This window comes from Parasteatoda tepidariorum, chromosome 7, assembly GCF_982258835.1.
Source record: "Parasteatoda tepidariorum strain Cologne lab strain chromosome 7, Ptep-v5.0, whole genome shotgun sequence".
Classification (NCBI taxonomy): domain Eukaryota; kingdom Metazoa; phylum Arthropoda; class Arachnida; order Araneae; family Theridiidae; genus Parasteatoda; species Parasteatoda tepidariorum.
The window spans coordinates 28,642,625-28,655,804 of NC_141761.1; the positions used below are offsets into that span (position 1 = coordinate 28,642,625).

General features: G+C 26.5%; 1 protein-coding gene across 4 annotated transcripts in view; it reads right to left on the reverse strand.

The window, feature by feature from the left end:
- Window positions 1-13,180, reverse strand: part of Hmgcr (HMG coenzyme A reductase) — a 91,680-nt gene that overhangs the window by 17,731 nt on the left and 60,769 nt on the right. For 2 of the 4 annotated variants that reach the window (XM_087167567.1, XM_087167570.1), the window contains exons 2-8: window positions 7,504-7,675; window positions 5,461-5,572; window positions 5,101-5,197; window positions 4,130-4,214; window positions 2,579-2,684; window positions 2,051-2,157; window positions 608-727 (exon numbers count right to left, since the gene is read on the reverse strand). In XM_087167567.1, the coding sequence (XP_087023693.1) occupies window positions 608-727; window positions 2,051-2,157; window positions 2,579-2,684; window positions 4,130-4,214; window positions 5,101-5,197; window positions 5,461-5,572; window positions 7,504-7,675 (799 nt within the window). Of the gene's footprint in view, window positions 1-607; window positions 728-2,050; window positions 2,158-2,578; window positions 2,685-4,129; window positions 4,215-5,100; window positions 5,198-5,460; window positions 5,573-7,503; window positions 7,676-8,543; window positions 8,870-13,180 lie in introns of those variants that run through there. The other 2 variants (XM_087167568.1, XM_087167569.1) reach the window with 2 other exon arrangements.

Sequence of the window (13,180 nt, forward strand, 5' to 3'; positions counted from 1 at the left end):
AGTCTCACAAATGAAGAACATATGTTAACTAAATGTATTGAGTCATTTTAAAAACAGCTGATGTTACCTAATTTCTAATATTATGACCAATTTGAAATCTGACTAAAAAAAATGGCATAAAACTGGATCAACTTATTTCGTGATATTGCATCATTATTTATGCTTGAAAAATAAAATACAGATATGTCACTTTTCTGAAACTTTATCACTATTCATATTAAGAAATTTAACTAATAATTTCATGTTTATATGTTTAAGAAATTGCTTTCCTGATTATTCTTTGATTTTGATTTATTGACATACCCCAGGTATCGAAGGTATACTATACAATTGAGTCCTGATGTTGCAAAACTCAAAAGAACAAGGCTATGTAAACAGATAGTAATTGCCAAATAATTCAGGTGAATTATTAAATACAAAGAAAATCCTGTAAAAGCAATGTTCACATTGAAGTTACAGAGCATTTCCATCTTTTACTATCGTGTCACTTGCAAATTTTTTTTGCCCTTCTGCACAAGGATATATATATATATATATATATATATATATATATATATATATATATATATATATATATACACACACAATAAATGATAGATAAAATTACCATTATAACTTTTACACGTTGCAAGACTGGATTTGGTTTTTGTTCTTCTTCCTGCTGCAAGATTCTTGTCAAAGTGCTGAGATGCCATACTGGTCTTCCTTCATCTCTGTCACGGTACAACTACAATAAAATAAGTAATTAGGCAAAATTACACAATACAATACGCAATAATATTAACTATATTAATTTAATTTCTTTGTCACAAGTTGGCAAATATGTTTAAATATTAAAGCAAAACTAAGCAAACTCCTCCATTTGCTCTTTTCACTCCTTGATAGATAATTATTACTTGTAGTGTTTTCAAATGTATTTCCTGGAATCATAATTAGGAGAATTATATTTTATTACTTTATATTACTTTGTGTATGGAATCTTTAGATAATTGAATTTTATGATTGCGGGAAAAAATTCTTCAATTTGCTTAAAAAGTTCTTGAGATCTGGTAAAATAAGCAAAAAGTAAAATTAACATCAATGAAACAAACCTTTATTAACAGAAAATACGCTTTTGTGTCTGGTTTCATTACTTAAAATATTGCAGTGTTCTTTCTAAGCATTTATAGAAGGACAGTCGCCCGGCCTGTATTTTCATCCGTATAATTATATATATATGAACTTTATTAATGAACTTTTTAGTGATTTTAAATTTTCCCATTATTTTTTTTAAATAAATACCTTTTAATTAAAAATGCACCTTTAAATGTTCACTTTCCTAAATTTTCAGTTTAAAATATAAAGAAAGTTTTAAAGTTGTTTATCAATTAATCTTTTTATTGGGTTTACTTTTTCTTAAGAAAATTTATATACAGAGATTGTCTTTTAGTTTGCCCTTCAATTATTTTTCAAAATTTTAACATTTTGATAGTGAGCGAGAATTTCTTTGTGAAATATACAGATAAAATAGCATAAGAGAATAATTTAAAAATTGGGGATTAAATTTTCTGTTATTATATAATATTAGACATTTTGATAAATTTTTACGGTGGTAAACAAATGCCCTTTCAAAACTCAACGTGCCCTTTTCTGTGAGGAAGCATCCTGCCCTTTTTCATACTTAGGAAGAATTCTGCTATTGTTTAGTTAGAATATTCAAGGTTTCCCTCTTAAACTATTAAAATTGAGTCTTAATGCATGTAAATCTGATCATAAGTAATAGATAAAAGTTATTCATCATGAGTTTAAAAAAAAAAAAAATTTTTTTTTTGCACACAGCACAAGCATTGTAAATCTCAAAAAATGTTAAAGTTAGTGTAAGTTAAAAACATAACATTATCTTGCATTAATGTTTAACCCATATTTATATTTTAGTGAATGAGTGGGTACCTTGTACCAATTAATCATTTATTAAACATTAACAAACTTATCAATAAAAACTTTAATTCAGAAAATGCATGTAAAAAACATCAGAGGTATTGTTTAGAACAGGCTTAAATTCATTACATACCTCAAGAATAAGGGATAAACATGCAGGGAAAAATATCATGAAAACAAAATAGTTGACGACAGCTGAGATACAAGCATATCTGCAGAGTTCTTCTAATCGTTTAACACCTGCAAGTAATAGAAATGAAACTGAAATAAAATTTTTTCATTAATTTATTTATTTTTGTAAAAGATTAGTTCCTTTTTATTTGGATGAGAAATTGGGAAATAGTATTTAGACTTTTTTTTCTTCTTTTCAATGAATACACGGAAACAGTTTTAAGAAGCTTGTAAATACTGGGGAAGTAATTAATTTTGATTTGGCTAAATACACAATATTTGGCCAAAAGCAACATTTCTTTAAAATAAATCATTTATAAATATTTTTTCCACATAAATAAGTTTATTATATATAAAAAATATTTAAATATGTTAGAGCAAGAAATTATTTAAATATGTTAAAATAATTCTTAATTATTTTAAATTTGTTATTAAATACAGGATTTAAATAAGTACCCTCTACAAAACACATACTGGAAAGTAAACTCACCTGAAAGAGTACCAACTCCAATGACTAGCGTTTCAACAATTGTGTCGAGAGTGATAGTGGGCCCAATAATTGACATTCCTTGAGCAATATTTTCTCTTACTTCTTCCTAACACAAAACAAAACCAAGAACAAATTTAAAGTTTAAACATTTAATACTACACGAGTAACAAAATAAAAATATTGTAAGAAGCACAATTGCAAAGAACATTGTAAAATCAATATCATCACAGTAAAAGAAAGCATAACAACGCTGATTTTTGTTTCAATACCATAAAAAAATCTTGATTTAGCAAAAATGTTTCATATTGACTTGCTTATTAACAACTTTAATTTCTTTTGTAAAAGGAATTAATGTGATACAAAATATAAGATCCCAGAAAAAAAAAAGATTTAATTTCAGATTTAACGTTTTTAGTTATTGTTTAAAATTGTAGAAACTATTTTTTGCCTGCAACAGATAACCAACCACCTCTATATTACATTAATAACTTTTTTTCAAGAAACTATTTTTCATGAAGAAAGAGCAAGAATTGTAAAATTTCTTATATCCTGACAAAATAAAACATTTTTCACAGGAAATAAATAAGCTAGATTTAAAATATTTTTAAGCTTTAAAACTCGTAAAATATAAAAATATGAACATGAAGTTTAAAAATGTCTCTTTCACTTATATTAAGTACAACAAAAAGTCATTAATAACAGCTGATTAACTTGAGAAAAAAAAATATATATATGGCATATTGGTATACATACCCTCCAACTTATGAGGATTTTGAAAATAATTCTTTCTAGTGGTAGCGAACCAAAGTAGAAATTTTTAAAGCAAATGGATCTCTCATAAAACTTTTATCAGAACTTAAGAATCTAGCCATATGGCCTGCACTTTTATAAGTAATAGTGAACAAGTTACGCTAAAATTAATTTTTTTTTAAACATTAAGACATTAATTTTGCTACCGTCTGAAAAGAAGATTTCTGAAACTACGGAAATTCCGTAGCAGTTGGAGGGTATGGGTATATATATATTTATTTCTATACAAATATTATTATAATTAACATCAGCCACTTAAAACCATTAACAGAGATACAAGACGCAGGAAACAAATGCTTAAAAAATAATTCTTAATGCTTATAGACAAAGTATATTTTTTTGGTTGGATTTCCGGAAATTTGAGTTCTGAAATTTTTCGGAAAGTAAGATTGGATTTTCGGAAACAAAATGTAAGATCAGAATTTGTTATTTTTTAACTTCAATATCTAGTTTGTATTCTATTTCGTACTATACATTTGTTAAAATGATTTTTCCAAAAGATAAAATTATTTAAAAAATTAAATTTGAAATTTTTTTAAAAGCATATAAATTTTAAAATAATTTATTATCTTCAAAAATAAAAATAATCATTAACTTATTATTAAAATGTGAGACAGAAGATTATTATTCAAATTAGAGCTTCAATCTCTGAAATGTCAAGTTTCAGTAATATTTTACAGCAAACAGCTTAATTTTCTCTTAGGAATAACCCTTAAGATAAATTCTAATTAGAATATACACCTGTGTTGAAGAGCTTAGAGCAAACTGTGCAAGTAGACCAGCTTTTGTTATGTCCATCAGTAAGAAGTAAAAAGGTAAAGCCTTGCTGACAAATACAAAAGAGAGAAATAGATTAGATATTAATAAAAAATGCTACACACAAGCAACAATTTTAAATTATATTACTTTATACATACAAATGTTAACAAAGAAAAGAGGAAAGAAATGTGATATTAAAGACTAATATCGCATTTCTTTCAACCACTTCTCAACATTATGCAGTCTTGTTCAACGTTACTAAAGTTATTTTCTTTTTAAATAAATAAAGTGTTTTAACATATATTATCAACACAATAAACTTCTGATAACCCATAAAATATGATATCATGGTAAAAAGTTTGCAGATAGTCCAGTAAAAACAATAAATTACACAAATAATAAAAATGTCTATGAGCAGTATTCAGTAATAGTTAATGCAATTTTTTATTTAATTTACAATAAAAACAAATTTTTAATTATACTAGATTTACACATTTTTGGAGTACTTATCAGTTAATTCCTTTATTTAAAGAGCATCTCTTTAACCTGTTCAATTTAACTTTATCTTACTTATATGATATATTAGTATAAGATATATGATGTTTAGTATAAGATTTGTTAGTTTAATAATATAAATATTATTCGATTATGATACTTTAACAGTTCCTTAACTATTTTAATTTATTAAATATGTAATTTCCAGTTTTAACTTTAAGAAAGATATTTTAAATAGCTTAGAAATAAATGCTATTATTTAGACCAGATTGCAACGATAAGCTGTTTGAAAAACTGCATTAATATCTTATATTTCTTTTTGTAAAAGAGTTTCTTCCACTCGAGTTGGAAGAAGCTTATTTCTTCTGGGCCATTTTTTTCCACAGTGGAAATAGCTTCCTTGACTTGTCTGATTTTCACACATTGTTATAAAATAAATAAATCTAAAGAAAACTCACTTTAGCTCTGTGAAATCAGCCTCCCACAAATTTGCTAGGTTTATGCTGAATACTAAACATGGCACTACACAAAAAACAGCAAAAAGTCCACCAATTCCTGAAATATTGTATTACACATCATGAACTGCTAGAAAAGCTTGATTAAATGAAAGACAAAACTGATAATTTGTCTCATTTAATAAAGACTACAATATAATTCAGAGGTATTTGAATGACATAATATAAAAAATATGACCTGATTATCACATGCATTTATAAATCAACTTAACATGTTTCGCTTTTTCTGAAAAAATTCTCAGCTGCATCTTATTTTCTAAAAGAAATTATGGTCTGAAAATAACATAGGTTTTGAAATCTTACCAACTAGAAAAGATGATCCTAAGCTGTTGAGTTTCAAGAACTGGTGAATGCAATATAAGATTGCAACACATCTTGCAATTGTTAATAGTACTAGTTCTACTCCTTTGTTTTCCTGCCAATGGATGAAACAAAAGTTATTAACAAAAGATTATACGGAAAAACTTAAAGCATTACTTTTTAAATAAATTAATAGGCTATTAGTACTACATATATCTTAATATCTACCATATCATTTATATATATCTTTTAGTAATTATATGAAATAGGTTGATTCATGTAAATGTATCAGCACACCATGATTCTGCCAGACTTGAGATATTGCGGCCAGGAATTCCTAATTTCTGGGTTCTTTTTTATTATGAGTGGGTCTTTATTTAAAATAATAAGTGCCCCATTTAAAACAAGAAAAAAAGTTTTATTAACTTATTGAATTTTTTAAAAAGAGGAAGAAAAAAAAAGAATTGGTAATAGATTCAGCAATTGTTCAACAGAATTAATACTAAAATTAGTTATCAATTGATCTAAAAAGATCAAAACAGGGGTCTGACTAGATTTTTCTGAGAGATACCTATTTTGTGAAAATTTAGACATAATTTCTGAAAATTAAAAATTATATTAAAAAATCAACACAAAAATATGGTAAAAATTTGAATTTATCGTTTCTTGCAGCATACAAAAATATAATTTTTCCTACAGTTGAATTTGTGAAGATACCGCTAAATGGTAGTAAATTGAACCTGGACAGACCCCTGCATAATCAAGCAATTATTTTAAAAAGGTAATACAATGCAGTATATTCTTTTTGATATGTTATGATTTGCTTATTTATAATGCTGATTAGAACATTTAAAATACTTCGCTAAAGATAGGATAAAATAATTATTACTGAAAACTAAATAGTAGGTATGTACATGTTACTTGTATATTAACAAATTTAAAAATAAAATATCAGCTTTAGCATAACTTAAAAGATAACAACAAATAATATGAAATTATTGTGTTCCCTCATAGGATATATAATCGAATAATATAAATTTGTTTACAATTTATTAACCCTTTTGCTTACGGCGTACCATTTGTACCATTACATGCGGTCCACATGTTGTACCAGCCGTGAGCAAAAGGTTAATAGATTTCGGCAATTTGTATACATAAAATTTTTTATTAATAGTTAAATAAATACTACTATTAAGTTGCAAAAATATTTTTCAAGTGATTTGGAATGAAAATTAAGATTCTTAAAGGATGCATTATATATATGCAGGGCCTGCACAAAGCACTCGACACCGCGCTAAACGGGATAAAATAAGAAATTAGATGAAAAAAATTGTGTTTTGTAGAATGATTTTAATTCCCTGGGAATCTTCTACGAATAAACCATTATGTACAACTCCCCAACAGTAAAATGACTTTTGATTTGAATTTAAATTTTATAAAATAAATCAATATATAGTAAATTTGTACTTGATTTGAAGAAATTTTTTTTTTAAGATTTGCCTTAGGCTAAGATTTATGAAATTTGGCTGTTTTTAATATTTGGCTAGTAATTCCCTAGTGCGGGCCCTGCATATATATATTAGGGCCCGTACTAAGCATTTGCCAATCTGCGAAATTCGATAAAATCATAAATTTGGCAAATAAAATCGTGTTTTGGCGAATGATTTTTACTACTGGAAACAAAAATGGATATTAACTCGATCTCGGTAATTTCGATTCAGTCGATTTTTTAAGTAAATCAGTATTTTTCATTCGATTACAGTAATTTTCGGTAGATGCACCGCATAACCAATAATTTGGTTCCAATAATATAAACCTGAAACAAACTACCATAAAATAGTTTTCTTTGGGGAAAAAAATTAATAATAAAAATTAAGATTGCATTTGGCAAAGACTATTGAAAATTGGGAAATACTTTTGATTAGGCTAATTTCCTGGCTAATAATTTGAAATCTCTAGCGAGAGCCCTGTATATATTTTACGTCCCCTCAACATTATAAGCAGAATCTCAGATAACATTTTTATGAAAAATAAATTCATAAATACCTCAGAGTATTCATATTCTGGGACTCTGGAATGAGCTAACTGGGCATTTAATGAAAATTTAGATGGGATTATTATGAAGAACAAGGCAATGACTTCCCAAGGATGAGATGCAAAAAACCATCCAAGACGAAAAAACATTTGTGAAAACATGCTCAAAGGATGCTCAATTGATCTAAAAAAACAAAAGAAAAACACATTTAATTATAAAAGATTTTTTTAAAAAGAAAATTGCAAAGTAAGTTCCATATACAACAAAACAAGTTGGCTAAAATACCACCTTAAACAAAATACTATATTGTTGTACAAAAATTTAATTGAGGAAAACAGTTTGAAATCTAAGTTTATTATAGTTTAACCAATTTTTATCATAAACAATATCACCAAAAGTATTTCAATGATCATTGTTTAAAAGAAAATACATACGTTTATTCATTTTCAGAATAATACATAAATAAACTTGAGAACATAAAGTTTCATTTGATGCACTTACGCGAAGGGAGGAAATCAACTCAGCATTATAGAATAAAAGTACATACATAACATGGCTTTTAATTCCACACAAAGTAAGAAAAAAAAATGAGCATTGAATTGAAGGAAAATCAACAAATTGAAAACTAATGAAACCTTTCTGAATCAAATTTTAAAATAAGTTAATTCAAAAGTATAACTTATCCGAAAGGCGATATGATCACTCTAAGTAATTACCCTTTGCAAGATGTTAATTAAGAATGATGCAATAAGGAAAAATCGTAAATTACTTAACAAACAGTGTTCGATTAAATTTTTTTTAAAAAAAATACTAAGCATACCAGCATTAACGAAATCATAAAAAAAAATATCTAAATTTTCATTGTACATTTAAATCTAATTATTGATTTTTAGTAAAAGGATCAAATATTTATTTCATCAAACATAAAGCTACTGTATTAAAGAACTCTAGAAATAAAAAACTGCTAAATATAAATAGTATTCAATAAAATGTTATTTTTTTAAAACTGGAGAACGTTTTTAAATTTCAACTTTAACATATAGTAACTTACGTAACCAAGGTGAATAATTAAAATTTAACATGCACCCATTGAAAAACCAATAGATATATGTAAAATTAATACACAAGATAATATTAGAAATAATTTATCATCAAAATTACGACAATATGGGACACAAACAGTTTGTTAAAAACAAAAATCGATAGAAGTTGTTATAAGCATACTTACCACAGGTGATGCATGATTGAAAAGGAGAAAAAATGAAAAAGAGAAAGGCGGAACCGGAAGTCAGCTGACATTCCATTTCTTCCGGTACAAATGGCACTCTTTTATTTATTGAATTTGTCGCTAATTTTAAATTTTATAGTTTTAAAATGTATTTTAAGATTAAAATGCTCTAAAACCTCAACGAATACTTTGCACCAGGGAAATAAGAATGTAAATTGAATGTGTAAAAAAGTTATTGGTGGTTATTGATTGAATTGGAATGGAATTATGCAATAATTTTTGCTTTTTAAAATGATTGAAGATGAAACACAGAAAGATGCACCTAATTCAAGAGTAAAATTATCATAAATGTGAATAAATTTTAACTTATTCTTCATATTTTAAAATATTTTTTTCCCATTTATTTATTATAAATTTTAACTTATTTATTGTACTATTAACACTTTTCACATATAGATGGCGAGAGTAGTTAGATAACTCTTCTTGATTGCAGTGAAAATAATAAATCAGGTTAAAAATAAAATAAATTTTGCAGTTTTTTTTTAAAAAATTAAATGAATAAAACATGAAGGTTATGGGTGCTAAAAACATGTCATTAATATGAAACTTATTTCTTTTCGGTAAACAGATGGAGATTCACATAAAAATATATTTTACTACAATTTTAAATGAATTGAATTTTAATATAATTTTTTTAATCTTTGGATATCAAGTACTAATTATGTTAAAAAAAATCACAAAATCTTTATCATATTATTTTAGTTATCATAATTTACTTAAATCACATCTACTTTTTTCTCTTTTTTAGTGTTGTAGTTGACTATTTTTTTCAGCTGAGAAAGGCTAAAGATTTTAAAATTTTATCTATGTTGTGTGTGTACGTTTTTTTTCTTCCTTTAAAAAAAAAAAAAATAATGTATGGATGTGTAATACATATTTTTTTACAGCCGTTTATTTAGAATTCTCTAAATTATAAAAAACTTAAAAATATTGCTTTTCCTACTTAATTTAATAAAAAATTACTAATTGAATAAGGCATTCACGAATTCACATTTCAAATTAACACTGAAAAAAAAAATTCTTACGAAACTCAAAAATCTTATTTATTTATTCATTATTATTCTATTCAATGATATATTTATAGAAATTTAAGGAATATATTTTTTATGTTGTATACTTTCATAATATTTCACATTTGCAGCATAAAATAATAAAAAAAATTTCCTATTAAAACCAAATCATAATAACGCTTGAGTTCTAGAATAAGAGATTATTTTCATACGCTAATAAGTTCATAGCTTTTCTTTTCATTGTTTTAAAAATGTTTGCTAAGTAAATAATTTAGAATTAAAATTTTATGCAGGGCGATACTGAAAACAGGGCTCTTAACTCAATTTTGGAAAAGGAATAGCAATTTAAAAAAAAAAAAAAAGTATTACTTATTTCTCAGTTTGAATTGTCTGGCTGGTGTAGTCATTACGTTGTATAAAATTGCTTTTAATATTTTAAATTACAATATTTCTACCAGAAAATTATAAAATCTGTATCTACTCTAAATGTTGATTTAATAAACATATGAAGAAGAAAAATAACAATTACCGAACTCAAGGTTAAAAAAAGAAAGCCGTTGGTTTAATTAATGAGAATATTACCTAGAGCATTCTAAAATTAATATCTATTATAGTTCATATTTTTAATGAGCAGAATCATTTATGACCTACAGTATCTAAGTATAAACATAAAAATTTATCTTTTCGGGATTTAGCAGAGGCACACAATTTTATAGACTTCAAAATCTATTGTTTTTGCTGTTTAATTTTCTATAGAAATTACAGCCGATGAATTTTGTCTCTCTTATGCCATTGTAGATCTCAAATAGGTTTTTAAAGCTTTTAATTTTTAAAAAAACGTTCTCTACTTATAGTGGGATAGTAAAAAAAAAAAAATTCTTAAACTTATCCATAGGTTAGGAAGTTCTTCTAAGATGATTAATAACTTTTGATTTAATGATCGGATTTTAACGTATTAGGATTTAATCTTAATAGTTCGAGGGGTGATCTCAAATATGCTAATTTGTTGGTTCAGACGATATTTTAAGTTAAGAAAATAGATTCAAAAACTTAGACACAGATTTTAAATAGATAACTTTTAACCATAAAGTAGAATAATATAATGTATAATTCAAAATATATAATTCAAAAATGAAAACCTATGAATAAATTTTTCAAACAAACAATATTAAAAAAAATTAAAATGGAAATGAACAATATTTAGTGAACATTAAATCTGGGTTCCGTTTGGGGCCGCCAGACGCTCCGGGCAATCACCCACCCCTTTCGTCGGCCCTGCGAGGTTGTTTTCGCAATTAAAAATTATTTTACTATTTTTTTTTACGCATCAAAGTCTATTTATAAGCTTGGCAAATGATTGTAGTCATTATTTATTTATTTTATTTATTTATTTTTTTAACTTTACTGATTTGAATCTGCATTTCAGTCAATAATATTGATGATTTAATCGAGTGAAAAAAATCGTGGTTAAATCGTGGCCACCTAAGAAGAATTCCATTCCAAGACTTAAATGCTGCCGAGTAATTTCAACTACCGTTTAATACCTAAACAGACTACGCACAAGACACTTTAACGGAATGAAAATATCCTCTGATAGCAAAAGAAGTTGTAACACTTGTCCTCACTGTCCTAAAATCCAACTTTCTTCTGGTCATGTTTTTAATTGTCCTTCTACACGGGTCCTTCCATAACATCGACCTAAGCCCCAAAGACTAAGAACTGCTGTATTCGCCAAAAGTCTTTGTCATTGCCAAGACTGTTTTGCACGCCTTCGGAGCTGTTGGATTCTGCACTACTCGGACAAGACAAGAACAACAACTCACACTTTTTTATTTATTTACTGACCATCGCACCAGACAATTTCGTTAAGCCATTATAATGCTTATTTCCATTTCATATTCTATATAATTTTAAATGAAAATGTCAAATATTGGAAATTATTTTCAATTTATAACCATTTGGTTGTGGAAAAATGATTGAGAGTTCACATGAGAGGTGCAATCTGTCCGAGCGTAACATACTTTTCGTTAATTGGAGAAAAAAAATAAATCCTAAATCAATTATTCAATTGCAATGTTAGTGATATCGAAGCAATTTGAATAGCATTTGTGCATGCGTTTTATGGAATCAGCCAAGTTTTGTATTAGGCGGAAGTAAGAAAATATCTCAAGAATGCATTCATCATAAATAAAATTAAGAAGAAATAATTCACGGTCACACACAACTAATAAAAATGCTACCATCAATTCTCCTCGTTCCCGATAGAATATAATAGTTTGCGAACTGAAGTTCCGCTGGGACTGAAGGAGACGGATTTTGTGTGAAATTACTTCGAAATGAATAAGAACTAAAACGCATTTATTTTTTAAAAATATTTTAATACTATTTTATTTATTTATTTATTTTTACTTTATTTAAACCTCTTTATGTTACGACTTAAAAAGCAAATTAAAATTTTTAAATTTTTTTTTTGAAATTTGGATTACAGATCGATTAAAAGAAGAGATTAAAATCATTCCTGCGCGAGTGAAAAAATACTCAAAAGTAGCGAGTTATTATTATTTAGCTATTATTATTGTTATTATTATTTCTTTAATCCTGGACATAACTTTTTTTACACGAAAATGCGCAAAGTACTCCGCTTTTTTTTTTTTTTTTTCATCATAGGGTTATTTGAATCTACGTTAATTTGCGAAGAGAGAATTTTGACTTGTATACGTTACAGGATTTTAAATGTTTATATTTAAACTAAAGTGTCTGATTCACTTCTTGTCACTCTCCTCCTCACTTGCACTAAATTTCACAATTTTTCTTTTAAACGTGCTGTCATCTATCTCAATAAGCTTTTTTTTCTGAACATTGAAGAGGATTTTTGCTGCTTATTTGCATTACAGTTTACTTTATCATTATAATGATTTTAAAGAAAATCTACATTCGCAATGCCTGTTTATCAATTTGTATAACAGTTTACGACCATAACATTTTTTTTTCCGTCCCCTTATCATCATTTAACTAACCAGTTTGCAAGTCCGTCGTAAGGACAAGCAGGACATTTATTCAGTGCTCCAAGCAACTGAATAGTTTTTCTTCTCTCTCCTCTTTCTCTCTCTTCTCTTCTCTTCTTCTTCTTCTTTTTTCTGTATTGAAACTAGAAACTATTATTTTTTAATTTATTATATGTATAAAATAGAATAGAAGGCAGCTGCCTCTCCTTTCTCTGGAGGGAATCTAACGAAATTACTTATAAAATCATAATTATAATGTTAGAAAATAAGCTTGAGTTAAACATCTTTCGGTGATTATTTTAGCGTGGTCTTAAAACTTGACATTCCTCATTTCTAAGGGCCGCGAATGTTGTGTAAATAAATTATAAAACTAAAATTTTTAGAA